This window comes from Panthera leo, chromosome E1 (assembly GCF_018350215.1).
Source record: "Panthera leo isolate Ple1 chromosome E1, P.leo_Ple1_pat1.1, whole genome shotgun sequence".
Classification (NCBI taxonomy): Eukaryota; Metazoa; Chordata; class Mammalia; order Carnivora; family Felidae; genus Panthera; species Panthera leo.
This window is the reverse complement of record NC_056692.1, coordinates 5,679,280-5,692,729: the sequence shown is the minus strand read 5'-3', so window position 1 is coordinate 5,692,729 and position 13,450 is coordinate 5,679,280. Positions and strand designations below refer to the sequence as shown.

Here is a 13,450-nt window from a genome sequence, read left to right as displayed (position 1 = left end):
ACACAGTGGAATTAAGCAAAGATTTCTTAGCTACGACACCTAAAGCATGGTCCAAAAAGAAAAGCTTGACAGATTGGACCTCACACAAATTAAACACTTTTGCGCCTCAAAAGACACCGTTCGGAAAGTAAAAAGGGAAGCGGCAGATGGGGATACAATACTTGCAAACACATGTCCCATAAAACCAGAATATACAAAGGCTTCTCACAACTCAGCGAGATGACAAACGGATCAAACGGGAGGCAAAGGACATGAACGGGATGACACCAAGGAGATCGACAAATGGCTAATGAGCACAAGAAAAGACGCTCAACAGCATTATTAGGGAAATCGCAATTAAAACTCAGATGAGATCCTACTTCACACCCCCTTGGACGGCTGTAATACACAAGACAGACAATAATAAAGTTGTCAAGGCTGTGGAGAGATGAGAACCCCTGTCTACTGTGGGGGGAGGGTGGGGTGGGATGTAAAATGATTCAGCCACTTTGGAAAACAGTTTGCCCGTTTTCCAGAAAGTTCAACATAAAGATCTCGTACCACCAAGCAACTCCCCTCCTGAGTATCGGCCCAAGAGAAATGAAAACTTAACGTCTACACAAGGACTTGCACGCAAAGGCTCACAGCGACATTGTTTGTGACAGCCCCAAACTGGAAATAACCTAAGTGTCCATCAATAGGTGACTGGATAGATAAAATGTGTCCTGTCTATGACATGGGATATTAGTCAGTAAGAAAAAGCAATGGACTACTGCCACGTGCTCTATCATGGACAAACCCCCCCTCTCTGTGTAAAATGAAAAAGCCAGACACTAGGGACAAGTTGTATGGCTCCGTTTACAAGAAGTGGCTGGAATAAGCCAAATTTAGAGACACAGAAAGTAGCTCAGTGGTTGGCTGGGGCTGGGGGTGGGAATGGGTATATAAATGGACGTGAGGGATCTCATTGAGGAGGTTAAAAATGTTGTATAACTGATTTATGGTGATGGTTATACCACATGGTCAAGTTACTGGAAATCATTAAGCGGTACATTTGGAATGGGTACAAATTTTTGATACATAAAAGAAACCTCAAACTGTTTTAAAACATATATATAATGAAAAACCTTGTATAGCAACAAAATTTTTATTTAAAAAATTTTTTTAATGTTTATTTATTTTTGAGAGACAGAGAGAAAGAGAGCACAAGCAGGGGAGGGGCAGAGAGAGAGGGAGACACAGAATCCGAAGCAGGCTCCAGGCTCCGTGCTGACAGCACAGAACCCAATGCGGGGCTCGAACTCACAAACTGTGAGATCATGACCTGAGCTGAAGTCGGACACTTAACCAACTGAGCCACCCAGACGCCCCTAGCAACAAAATTCTTAAAAGCACCTAGTGATAATAAAAAATATTCAAAACCTTTATGACGATACTTAGACACTTTTCTGAGCTGAAATATATAAAACTGAAACTGAAAGATATATAAACATAATTCAAGATATGAATATACAGAAAAGTATCGCGTATCATAAAGATGGCTATTCTTTGCAAATTAACTTGAAGGTATTAAGACTCACCCATCAAAAACCCTAACCATTTATATTTTGGAACCTGACAAAATGATTCAAGTTCGTTTGAAAAGAGAAGAGATAAATATATATTACATATATATTATATACTTATATATATAATGTGTATTATATATAATATATTATATACTTATATATAATATATATATATAAAAGATGATGTGGACCTTTACTACACAAATAGGAGAGCTCACGACAAAGCTACAATCCTTAAATAATATGGCGTGTTGATGGACACAATGATGAAACAGGATAGACGCTTTGAGGTAGTCTGAGAACTCAGAATTTTGAATGTGGTGGAGCAAACATCACAGACCAGTGAGGGAAAGGGCGCATGGCTCACTAAAACATGTCATGTCCACTGGTTACTTGGCAGCCAAAGAAATCAAATATTCCCCGCCGTAGTAGTTTCTGTGGGTTTTCCTTGCTCAGGAGTCCACACTTATGGTAAGCCCTCTGGCTGCACAGCCATCAACCAAAGTATCTCCCACCCTCCCAGGGGTGGGCACAAGACTCGGGCTGGGCAAAATAATCAAGCTCGGTGGCTCCAGTGAGGGACTCAGAGATCGGCACAGGATCCAAACAGGGCTCACCAGAGTCCCTTGAAGGAATCAGATCTACGGAGCTGAGAAGCGGGGGGAGGGTGTCTCTTCCTCCCGGAAGATTCATGAAGTCGTGGGCATGGAGACCGCCCTTGCAGCCATACAATGAAAACCCGTGCGAGAGAGAAGTTAATATTCAGAAGGAAACAGAGCCGTGATAGGAGAGAGTTCCATCACCGATCTCTCCCCATCCAGGCCCCGGAGCTAGACTCATTTCCTAGGCACATGAGGTAACAATTCCTCCCTCTGTTTACCTTAGTTAGGGTTTGGCTTCTAGCACTCGTAACCAAAAATGTTGCGGTAAAAACACTCCCTCTACTCAAAAGCCCAAAAGTTTACCCAAGAATTTTAAAAGAGAAAGGGAAAAATAAAACAAAAGAAGCTGTGGTAAAATACAGGTGAAATGGAGCTGATCTTGAAATGAGCAGGGACTTTCTAAACATAAAAGTAATAAAATGGGCAGGAACAGTCATAAATAAATCACAGGACAGGAAAATCTACTAGCCAATGAGCACATAAAAATGCTAAAGTCTGTGAGTAATTAAGGACATCCAAATCCAAATGAGATCCCATTCTGACTTATAAAATAATATTTCTGACCACGATACTTAATATTGGTGAGGATGTTGCGAGGTAAACATTCTCATAAACTGCTGGTGAGAGTGGGAACAATATTGGTTTCAAGAATAATTTTTTTTTAATTTTTTTTTTAACGTTTATTTATTTTTGAGACAGAGAGAGACAGAGCATGAACGGGGGAGGGGCAGAGAGAGAGGGAGACACAGAACCGGAAACAGGCTCCAGGCTCTGAGCCATAAGCCCAGAGCCCAACGCGGGGCTCGAACTCACGGACCGCGAGATCGTGACCTGAGCCGAAGTCGGACGCCTAACCGACTGAGCCACCCAGGCGCCCCGGTTTCAAGAATAATTTTAAAGTATGTGCCACCTAATTACCCTGCCTCTTGGACTGTCTCCTGGGGAAATATTAGGAAACGCAGCACAAAGTTATTTATAAGCAAGTTCATGGCAGATTTATTTTCAAGAGTAAAAGCTTAGGGGTGACTGAAACATTTTATAACATGGGTCTGTTACATAAATTATGGGAGACTTGGAAGGAGAAGGTAAGTCGGCTCTTAGAGTGTTTCAGAAGAATGTTGTGAGAATATGCCCATGATATAATGTTATGTAAGGGGCGCCTGGGTGGCTCAGTTGGTTGGGCATCCGACTTCGGCTCAGGTCATGATCTCGCGGTCCGTGAGTTCAAGCCCCGCGTCGGGCTCTGTGCTGACAGCTCAGAGCCTGGAGCCTGTTTCAGATTCTGTGTCTCCCTCGCTCTCTGACCTTCCCCCGTTCATGCTCTGTCTCTCTCTATCTCAAAAATGAATAAACGTTACAAAAAAATTTATAATGTTATGTAAAAAAAAAATCTATGGTATTTTATATACAGCACAGGATTGTAATTTCATTTTGTCAACATCTACACGCAGAAGGAAACGGACTAGATATTAACAATGGTTACCTCTGGGAGACTTTATCGTCTTTGCTTACAGAGTACAAAGTTTTTCTGATAAAAAACTGCAGATGAAGACTTAGGGAGTGTAGGACTTGTGCTGCGTCCTTGTCCGGCAAACCCCCTTCCAACACTCTTGGGTCAATTAAATCTCACCTACTCGCAGCAGTTCCTGAGATATTAAGAGGTACTCAAACTTGATAAGCAGTTGATTAGTACTTAACGCAGCAGCACGGGGGCTGAAAGGGGCGTCTGTGTGTGAAGGTGAGTTGAGGGAAGAGGAGGTCATCCAAAGGTTGAGAAACAACTTATGCGAATTGCTTTTGTTCAGGCTGAAAAGGCATTTCCATTTAGTTCTTCAGCTTAGTGCTATGCCAGAGTCCTGCGAATATATCGTAGCTACTTATAAATTCAGGTCCCATCCGGGCAGTGGGAAATTCCAAAGAAATAGGCATAATCAGTCGGAGGTACTGTAATGCGGCTATGCTTTTAATGAATGTGCAAAGGTTTTATGGATCAATTGTCCATTTGATTAATTCCTCTGGCAGGAGAGAATTAAATGTACTTAAGCTACACACCGGACAAGGCTGAATGCTCTTTAAAATGTGATTTTCTGTGTTAAGGCCTTTTTTTTTTTTTTCCCGGGCAAAACATTTCTTGAGATAATAATGGAAGTCAATGAGAAAATGGAATTTTACATATAAATATTCACTACATACCACTTTGTCAGAAAAGCATCTAAAGAGCCAAACGAGGTCAAGGTCTATACAGTATTCACCATTATTTGTGTTAAATCTTCCTTTCTAGTTCTTATTTTTTTTGCATCGTTTCATAGGAGGGGTGATAAAATCCTGTTTTGGAGAGAATTCCTTGCCAGAGCTTTACCCTCTCCCTTTCCAGAGGCCTTCAGCATTCGTGTACTAGAGACTTGTAAATCCAAAAGAGGTAATTATCTTCAACGTTGGGGCGGGCGTGACGACCCAGGGAAAAGAAAAAAGTCTTAGACTTTTTATCACTTGGAATGATCATGTCTGCTATGTCCATGGAAAGGAAGGAGATATTCTGACTGGGGATGGAGAAGTGGGGGCGCGTTGTGTCAGAAATCGTTCCACTGAATTCGGTCAAGGAGTGAACTTGAATGCCTATCACAGCGCCGGGTCCCTTGGGGTAGAACAGTGAGTACATCGAAGTCAACATTACCACGGAGCATACAGTCTAGAGTCAGAGACGGACATTCGTCAAACTGCTCAGATACAGAACAGCTTCGTGATTCTGTTGCGAGCGTTAGGAATTCCCAAACTATTAGCTTATATTCCAAGGCTGGCAGGAAAACTCACTGCAAGAGAGAATCCTGGACCCCATTTCCTTCCTGTTTAGGGTGCGTGTCTTGCTGAGAATAACCACAACACAGGAGAGGGTCCGCTCTGAATGAAGCCTGACGCGGGAACACTTTTCCCTTTGGCCCGCACTGAATGAGCGCCTCTAATGGACTAATACCAAGTGAAGGCCAAGTGCAACCCTAAGGTGCCCGAACCCTCTGAGCTGCTGTTGCCGATACTGTCCCAGCCGCAGAGAAACCCGCATCTCCCTCTGAACGGGTGTTATCTGCCTTTCGTCCGAAGCTGGGGCAGGGAGGAGTATCGGGCCCCGCATCAGGGCAGAGGACAGAGTAGCTGTTCCTCCTTCTTTGGGAGCCAAGGCAGAGAGTGCTGTGTGGATCCCCCTCCTGAGTCAACCTCCTATTCTTAATTCTGTCTATTCTTACCACAGAGGTCTTCAATATTCAAGCACCATTCATTCCTTCGACAGGTATCAATTCCAACATCTAGCAGGTGGCTGGTGACATAGCAACAAATAAGACAGACAAAGCTCCCTGACTGCAAAGAGCTTCCATTCCTAACTGCAGGGAGAATGACCAGAGACAGCGACGCGACCTCTGCGGGCTCCCACAAAAAATGAAAAGGAGAGAAAGACAAGAGCAAACGTGGAATGGACTCTGGGTGGAAGATCCTTCCAGGCTGGGCAGGAAAACGAATTAAGGAAAGGAACAGCATGGGGGCGGGGGGAAGAGATCAACCATGAGGTGCTGCTCTATGGATGATGTTGGCATTTTCCCACATCCCAGGTCATGCCGCGAATGCCGCGATTACAACTCCACTCAATGTTCCTTGGAAATACATCTGAGGATTTGGCCAGAATACAGGTGGAAACACTTAAAAACAGGCAGGGGGGAAATTCAGTAAGAGATGACACAGATTCTACGTGGCCACTCTAGCCTTCACCACTGATGACAGTCTTTTCACCGTCTACAAGTCACTTATTTGGAGTAAGCCAGCCATTCAGACATGCAGCTCTTTGGAGAAGAGATTTAGTGCTCAATGAAATTATACGGGAAAAGGGCACCAGATCATAGCAGAATTTACGGAAATCTCAACAGAATTAAAATATCCTGTCCTCGCTCTCCTTTGCCCACGCTGTGCTCTCAGATAAGTCTCCATGAAATACAGTTTCCATCGTTTTATTTGGCTGATGAAAAATTTTCAATAGTTTATCGCTACTTACTGGCTAAAAAAATGTATGCTGCATATTTATAGCCTGACTCGGACCCACCTTACCAGGCTTATGGCCAACCACATCGCCCCCCAAGTCAAGCGTCTCCCCTTCTTCCAGGAACACATCTTGGGTTTTCCCCATTTCCAGCCTTCTATACACAAAATTCCACTTTCCAGAATGCTTATCAGTAGTTTTTTTTTGGTTTTGTTTTCCCTTCTGGGGATCCCAGACCAGTTTAACAAGTAACCGCCTCCATTTCATAGATGAGAAAAACAAGCATTAGGTCAAGTTTTTCAAGGTCAAGTAGCCAGTATGTGTTAGAGCTGGTGTGAGAACCCAGGGGTATGGGATTCTCCCCTAGTAAATTCCTCAAAAAAAAAAAAAAAAATCACAGCTCACGGATTTGCCCTGAGAAGGGTTCTGCCCTTCCTCCTTGAAGTTTTATTTTTACGTGTGTTGTGTGGGCAGGCGCTCCCTCCCTACAGCTCTGTGGGCAACTAACAAGGGGCAGCGGCCCGTTAAGACGGCCCGAGCCGGACACCAATCGGGTTCTCCGTGAGTGGCTGATGCCAGTGCTCACCGGTCTGTCAGAGGCGTGATCACCAGGCGAGGCGTATTTCCCAGGTACTCGTAGGAATATAGAAACTGCGCATCACAGATGTTGGCAAAGCAGTGTTTGGCCTCGTCGTCCCAACGATGCCGCAGCTGGGACAGCCAGAGGAAGGCCTGAGCATTGTCCACCTGAAGAGAGAGCGCAGAGGAGGGGGCTCAATCGCCGTTCCACCGGTGGCCCGTTGGCCACAGGCCACGCGGGGCTCTGGATGAGCTGGGTTTTGCCTACCGGTCAGGAGTCCATGCTGCGCCCACCACAGCACAGAGAGCATTAGCTGCTCTCATTACGCACGTTCGCTGGGAGCAGCCACCATGACCCTCCGCCAGCTCTCTGGCCGGGGCAGAGTCTGGGACCCCCACGTGTGGGCTGTATGCGGGCTTCTCCCTTATCCCGCCGTTCCCGGTGTAGCTGGAGACAAAGAGGGACACTCCCGGATGTTTGGGACTCACCTTCTGAGCGATCATCTTGGCCACCACATCCCGGGCGTGCACATCAACGGTGCATATGGTCATAATCTTCTGCCGGTCCCCTTCGGAGAGCTGGCCGAGTAACATGGTGATGAGGGTTTTGAGCTGCACCACTTGCTTCCTGTAATAGTCCTTCAGGGCGTTCTCGTAGCCTTCCTCCAGCCTGGCAAACGCAATGCCCACCTCCGTGGTCCACCAGATCTGAGTGCAGGTCAGGGCCACCTGTGGCACCAGAGGCTGCTTAGTAAAGCCATTACCAGGACTGTCTCCAAAGCCAGCCCACTCATCACACAGCGCGCGTCAGCATGCAATTGTGTGGGTGACCTCAGCCCCTTCCCTCCCTCTTCTACCAAAGTGAGCCACTGGCCTCTGTCTCCTTGGAGATGTGAAGTGGTTCCAAGTGGGGAAAGCACTTTCTGCGCTGGAAAAAAATGTATCATTTGGTTGAAAACAACCAAAGAGTCCCCCTGGTCAATGTCAGTGGCTTTTAGAAATTGCTACTCTGATCTTTCCATCTTTACTCCCCAGGCAAAGCATCGTTCCTGGGCTTGGGAGGTTAACAATATGTTGATTGAACATCTCAACAACACTTGGTCTTTGTGCTGTTCTTCTTAAACTTCCCGCGGTCTGAGTGTTCTAGCTTAACGAGCCTCTGATGATCATTTGTGGCATATTTTTGCTTGCCCGTAACGCTTTGGCTGTGTATGGTTTTTATTTCTCGGACCCTATAACCTTGAAAAGCCTACTCCTGGAGACCAAGGTGAATTGCAGAAAAATTCAACGTGGTCAGTGGGATTTGTGTTTTTCAGAGAGTCAAAATAAAGGAATGGAAGAAGGGATTTGAACAAACACGACTTCCATTTGCTGAGCAACCTGATACGGAAAATGCGTAATTCGAATTAGTCACGGTGGAGAATTTAGATACACCGATCGTCTGTAGCATCCTGTGGTTGGGGAGACACTGCTCTAGATGAGACCTGTCGAAAGAGCAGGAGGCGACACATTTTCTCGCCTCAAAAGTCTGATTCAGGTAAATAAAGAATCCTGATGGGGATTATTCCCTTTGTCAAACAGAGAATCCTGTCGTAGTAAAAAGGACCATTCTCGCCTTTGGGATCAGGCGCGTGGGGTTTTGCTAGAGATCTTGCTGGGATGCTTTGAACGCGATGCACCCATTGCATAGTCAAAAGAATCCTTGCAGTAGTCCTGACTTATTTCTCGTTTCTGTTAGTCTACACTCGCTGCCAACATTTCCCCACCTTCTTCTCCCTTCTCTGCCCCCTGCAATGCGCCACCACCTTGCACTCCACGGACATGGCCACACCAAGCTCACAGACACTCCCCAGCCTCTTTATTTTCCTTGATCTCTTACAAGCGTGTGGCATGGCTGACCTCTGGCCGGCTTTTGGTTTCCATTGCGACCATCCCCTGGTGTACCTTCTACCTGAAAAGGCACCGTTTCTCAATCTGCTTTACTGGCTCCTCCTTGGCTAGCCAGTCTTTACATGATGCCCAAGGGACTCTTCTGCACCCTCGTCTTGGGTCTGCGTCTTTTCCAAGAGCAGTGTTCTCTACTCCTGTGGCTTCAATTCCTGGTAAATGCCTGCAACCCTCAAACACCCCAGCTCGGGCACTGTGCCCCTAACGGGGGGTGGGGGGGAGGGTCTACCGCAGCCATTTCTCAGTTCACCCCTTTCCCTCCTCATCCTCCTGGGAAGCCTGGAAAGGATTCGGACACATTTTAGAAGCAAGTCAGACTCCCTAACGGGGTGGGTAAGAACTGGCTTCAAGTTTCCTCTGTAGGAACCATCAGCTGGCTCAGGCTCCTTCTTTCCCTTCTTGCTGCAAACCACACTCAGTTCTTCAACCACAGGATGCTCTTCCTTGCCTCTGAGCTCAAGGTCCTCCCCATACTGGATGCTCTTTCCCTCCATCTTTAACTTGTTAGCTCCTACTTCAAATCTCAGCTTACATATCATATCCTCGGCAGAGGTGGGGGGGGGGCTCCCCAGACCCCACCAGCTAGCTATGTGCTCATTTGTAAGCAAGTTGGCTTCCCTGCCAAGTCTGTAAACTCCGGCAAGGCAGGGTTATGAGGTCTCGTTCCCTGTTGGGGTCCCCTGTGCTCAGCAAAGATCTCGGCATATACAAAGCAGGCTGGCTCAGTGAGTTGAACGGTTTACGTTTTCTCCCTACGGTGGCCAGAGAGGGTAAAAACGGACAATCCCAGGTTCTCCAGGGTAATGGCTGGACTAAGTCTTAGTTGACAATTCGGAGACCAGGCCTTCTGGACTGTGAAGCACATAGTGAGTTTGAGGTCTGGTATCCCCTCAAGGCCGAAGGACTTCCCTGAGGGAGGGGACCTGGCAAGGATGGGGGCCCACAAAGCTCCTGGGTAGAATACCTGAGCTGGATAGTCAAAGAGCCACTGTTCCCTTGGCTTTTCTTCATAAGCAACTACACCTTCTGTCATCCCATGCCTCACTGTGGCCTTCATATGCGCGAGCACATGGTTCAACCATATTTCCACCTGAAAGAAGAACTCCAAGTTAGATGCTGGATTCCGGAAAGGATACGATCGCTCACCCAGAGGGAGACAAGAAAGTGGAGCCCAGCCATCGGCCCAATGGCCGCCAGAAGGCACAGGGAGCCATCTTGTTTCTGTGGCCCAGGACGGTGGTCGGTGAGAACCAGGCTCAATTAGCAACAGGTGGACAGGCCCCTTTGGAACACATAGGACACAGTAGCAGGTCAAGGGGAGGGGAGCTGCCATCTGGCATTCAGACAAGGAAGTGTTAGTCTGGGCTAAGCAAGGTCAACCTCGCTCAGTGAGTCAGTGGGTTTTCATAACCTGTCCACACTCAGTATGGAGATGTAAACCAGAATTATATTTTCCAACTGAATGCCTTCTGGTCAAAAAACAGACACATAGCTTATACTCTAGTGGTGATGGGGGAGGCTAGGAAGGAAGTTTTAGGGGAGAGTTGCCCCATATTTTGTGTTTCTGGAATTGTACATGGGACATTTAGAAGTAGTAGTTCTTGGAGCACGATGGTATTTGGCTCTCCCAGGGGTAGGACTGTGGGAGGAAGTGACTCTGAGCTGTACTTGTACAGAGAAATGACATCCCAGGAAAATGGCTGATCTCAAAGAACGTCTTCTCCAGGGGAAGATGTCAGCGTGCCAGATTCCCCAATGGGGTGCCCCAGGGGTTGTCACGTTAAAGTCTCCTGGTGCTGCTAATCATTTAAAAATTCTTTTCTCCTCGACTTGGGTAGTTGTTTATGCGCATTTCATTCCTCTCTGCACAGGTCTTTGGTTAAGAAAGATATACGAATATTGACGTGTGTCCTTCCCAGAGAGGGGAGGGCAGGCACCAGGAGCTCCTCCAATGTCGGTTAGAGAGGAGGTGGCAGTCCCAGGGCCCAGACAGCAGTTCCGGCCCAAGGTTGAAATGGCCATCCTGAAGGTTGAGGTTGCCCGATAACTTGCGAGAGAACGGGATGAGGAGGGCAAAGGACTTCTACTCTACCTGGCCACTGCAGTCACAGGGCTCGCTGAAGGCCACGTACTCTCCTTCCTTGCTGTACATGCCCAGACTTATCTTGGTCGCTTTCTCACTGGCGTCCAGCTGGAATTCCATTTTGGCCATGTTGTCAAAGAGTTTGGAAAGATGGCGTTGAACCTAAGATGGGAAACCACGCCACAGGATTGGACAACGTGTCCGGGCAGACGCTCAACGGGACTGTGCAGAGGTCTACTGCGTGCCAGCCATTAGAGAGACGGTTACCAAACATTTACAGGGAAGCTTGTGGAACAGTGGTAGGGTGGTATGAGGTCGGAACCAAATGAATTGGGTAGAAGTGGTCAAGGGAACGTGGAATTAGTGGGAATCGTGGCCGCGAAAGTTTCACGAATGTCTGCTTGAACTAAATGGGAACAGACTGGAGGGAAAAAATGACGGTTAATTCCTAAACCCTCCTCCTCAGAAAATGCTACCCTGCGGCAGAAGGGCGATGGTGGTGGCGGTGGCCTGTGGAAGAAGTCACCCAGCTGTTGAAACCACTTAGGCGCAGGAGACCTGTACCTGGTTCTCCCTCACCACGTCATCTCATGACACAGAGGCCCCTTTCCAGTAACGCCCTGGGTGACTGTTCTAGGAGGGTTCCCAGAGAGCCACGCCGTGGTCCTGACATGAGGGAAATGGCAGGCTGAGAGGAAAAAAATAAGCAGAAAGCTCTCTGGTAGAGCTTTCTGAGATACAGGGCGTCCAGGGTACGGGGACGGGGACCCGGAGTTGTAATCCTAAATTTACCGTAACCAGCTCCCCAGCTAATGACAGGAGAGGAGTAAATACACTGTGAGGGCACCAGAGGGGATCCCACCCAAGGTGACTTGGGATGGGTATCTTGATGGGAGGGAACCTTCTTTGTCAGAGAAGGGGGGAGGGGCACAGAGGGGAGGGGGAGAGGAGGCGGGAGAGAGAGAGAGAGAAGCTTTAATAAAGGAAACAGAAGTGATTATGAAAAAGGCCACCTTGTTTTCAATTAAATGAAAGAAACACGAACGCGATGAAATAGGAGATAGAGATGAACGGGTAGTGGTAGGAAAATGATGTAAGGGGACAACAAATACTTAAGAACCAAATCAACACAGACGAAGGAAATATGGTGGATGGGCTTGAGAAGCCATGGAAAGACACCAAGGAAGAGGGGTAACAGATGAAAATGTGGGGCGCCTGGGTGGCTCAGTCGGTTGAGGACCTGAGTCTTGATCTCGGCTCAGATCGTGATCCCAGGGTTATGGGATCGAGCCCTGTGTTGGGCTCTGCACTGACAGCAAGCAGCCTGCTTGAGATCCTCTCTCTCTCTCCCTCTCGGCCCCTCCCCTGCTCATGCTTTGTCTGTTTCAAAAATAAACTCAAAAAAATTTTTTTAAATATGTATGAATATATGAAGGTAATGTTATATTGTACAGAGAAAATAGAATCCTAGCTTATGGAACTCTGATGACCTTAAAGGGAAAAAAATCCAGATAATGGAATATAAATATTATTTTAAAGCATATAGGAATAGGGGCGCCTGGGTGGCTCAGTCAGTTAATCATCCAACTTTGGCTCAGGTCATAATCTCGTAGTTCATGGGTTTGAGTCCCATGTCGGGCTCTGTGCTGACAGCTCAGAGCCTGGAGCCTGCTTTGGATTCTGTCTCCCTCTCTCTGCCTGTCCTCCACTTGTGCGTGCTCTCTCTCTCTCAAAATTAAACAATCGCTAAAAAAATTTAAAGCACATAGAAAGAAAACCTTTTCAAGATAATGACCCTGGTTTTCAGATAGGAAAGAAAAAACTCGTCAAATGTTGGAAAAATTAACAAAGCCAAGTATATAAACGTATACAAACTTCAACAAACCAAAAATATAATTTCAGGGAGGTGGAAAGTTAATGGTGAAGATGGGAAACTAACGCACGGCTGACATCTTTAGGCTCCACGAGAGCCGCTCTCCTCCGTTGCTGGTGGTGACGCAACAGGCTGTTTCCCCACGGAGGGAAATAGGGCCACCGCTAAACCCGACCACATAGCATTTACCCTCTGACCCAGAAAAATCCCACTTCTAGGCATTTGCCTGGAAGGCAGACCCCCAACAATACAAAACCCAAAGTTATCCGCTGGCACAGGATTTGTAATTGAAAAATTGTATCAACAACCTTTGGCCAAACTGTGGCATCGTCCAGGGAGTTAGGATGCAGGTGCATTTAAAAAAAAAATGAGGGGGGGGCGCCTGGGTGGCTCAGTCGGTTAAGCGTCTGACTTTGGGTCAGGTCATGATCTCACAGCTCGTGAGTCCGAGCCCCACGTCGGGCTCTGTGCTGACAGCTCAGAGCCCGGAGCGTGCTTCGGATTCTGCGTCTCCCTCTCTCTCTCTGCCCTTCCTCTGCTTGGCACACGCTCTCTCTTAAAAATAAATAAACATTAGGGGCGCCTGGGTGGCTCAGTTGGTTGAGCGTCCGACTTCAGCTCAGGTCACGATCTCGCGGTCTGTGGGTTCAGGCCCCGCGTCAGGCTCTGGGCTGATGGCTCAGAGCCTGGAGCCTGCTTCCGATTCTGTGTCTCCCTCTCTCTCTGCCCCTCCTCCAT

General features: G+C 47.3%; 1 protein-coding gene across 1 annotated transcript in view; it reads right to left on the bottom strand.

Annotated features, from left to right (window-relative positions):
• Positions 1-13,450, bottom strand: part of DNAH9 (dynein axonemal heavy chain 9) — a 333,822-nt gene that overhangs the window by 228,709 nt on the left and 91,663 nt on the right. The window contains exons 23-26 of the mRNA XM_042917480.1: positions 10,849-11,001; positions 9,721-9,846; positions 7,299-7,538; positions 6,817-6,977 (exon numbers count right to left, since the gene is read on the bottom strand). Of these exons, the coding sequence (XP_042773414.1) occupies positions 6,817-6,977; positions 7,299-7,538; positions 9,721-9,846; positions 10,849-11,001 (680 nt within the window). The remainder of the gene's footprint in view (positions 1-6,816; positions 6,978-7,298; positions 7,539-9,720; positions 9,847-10,848; positions 11,002-13,450) is intronic.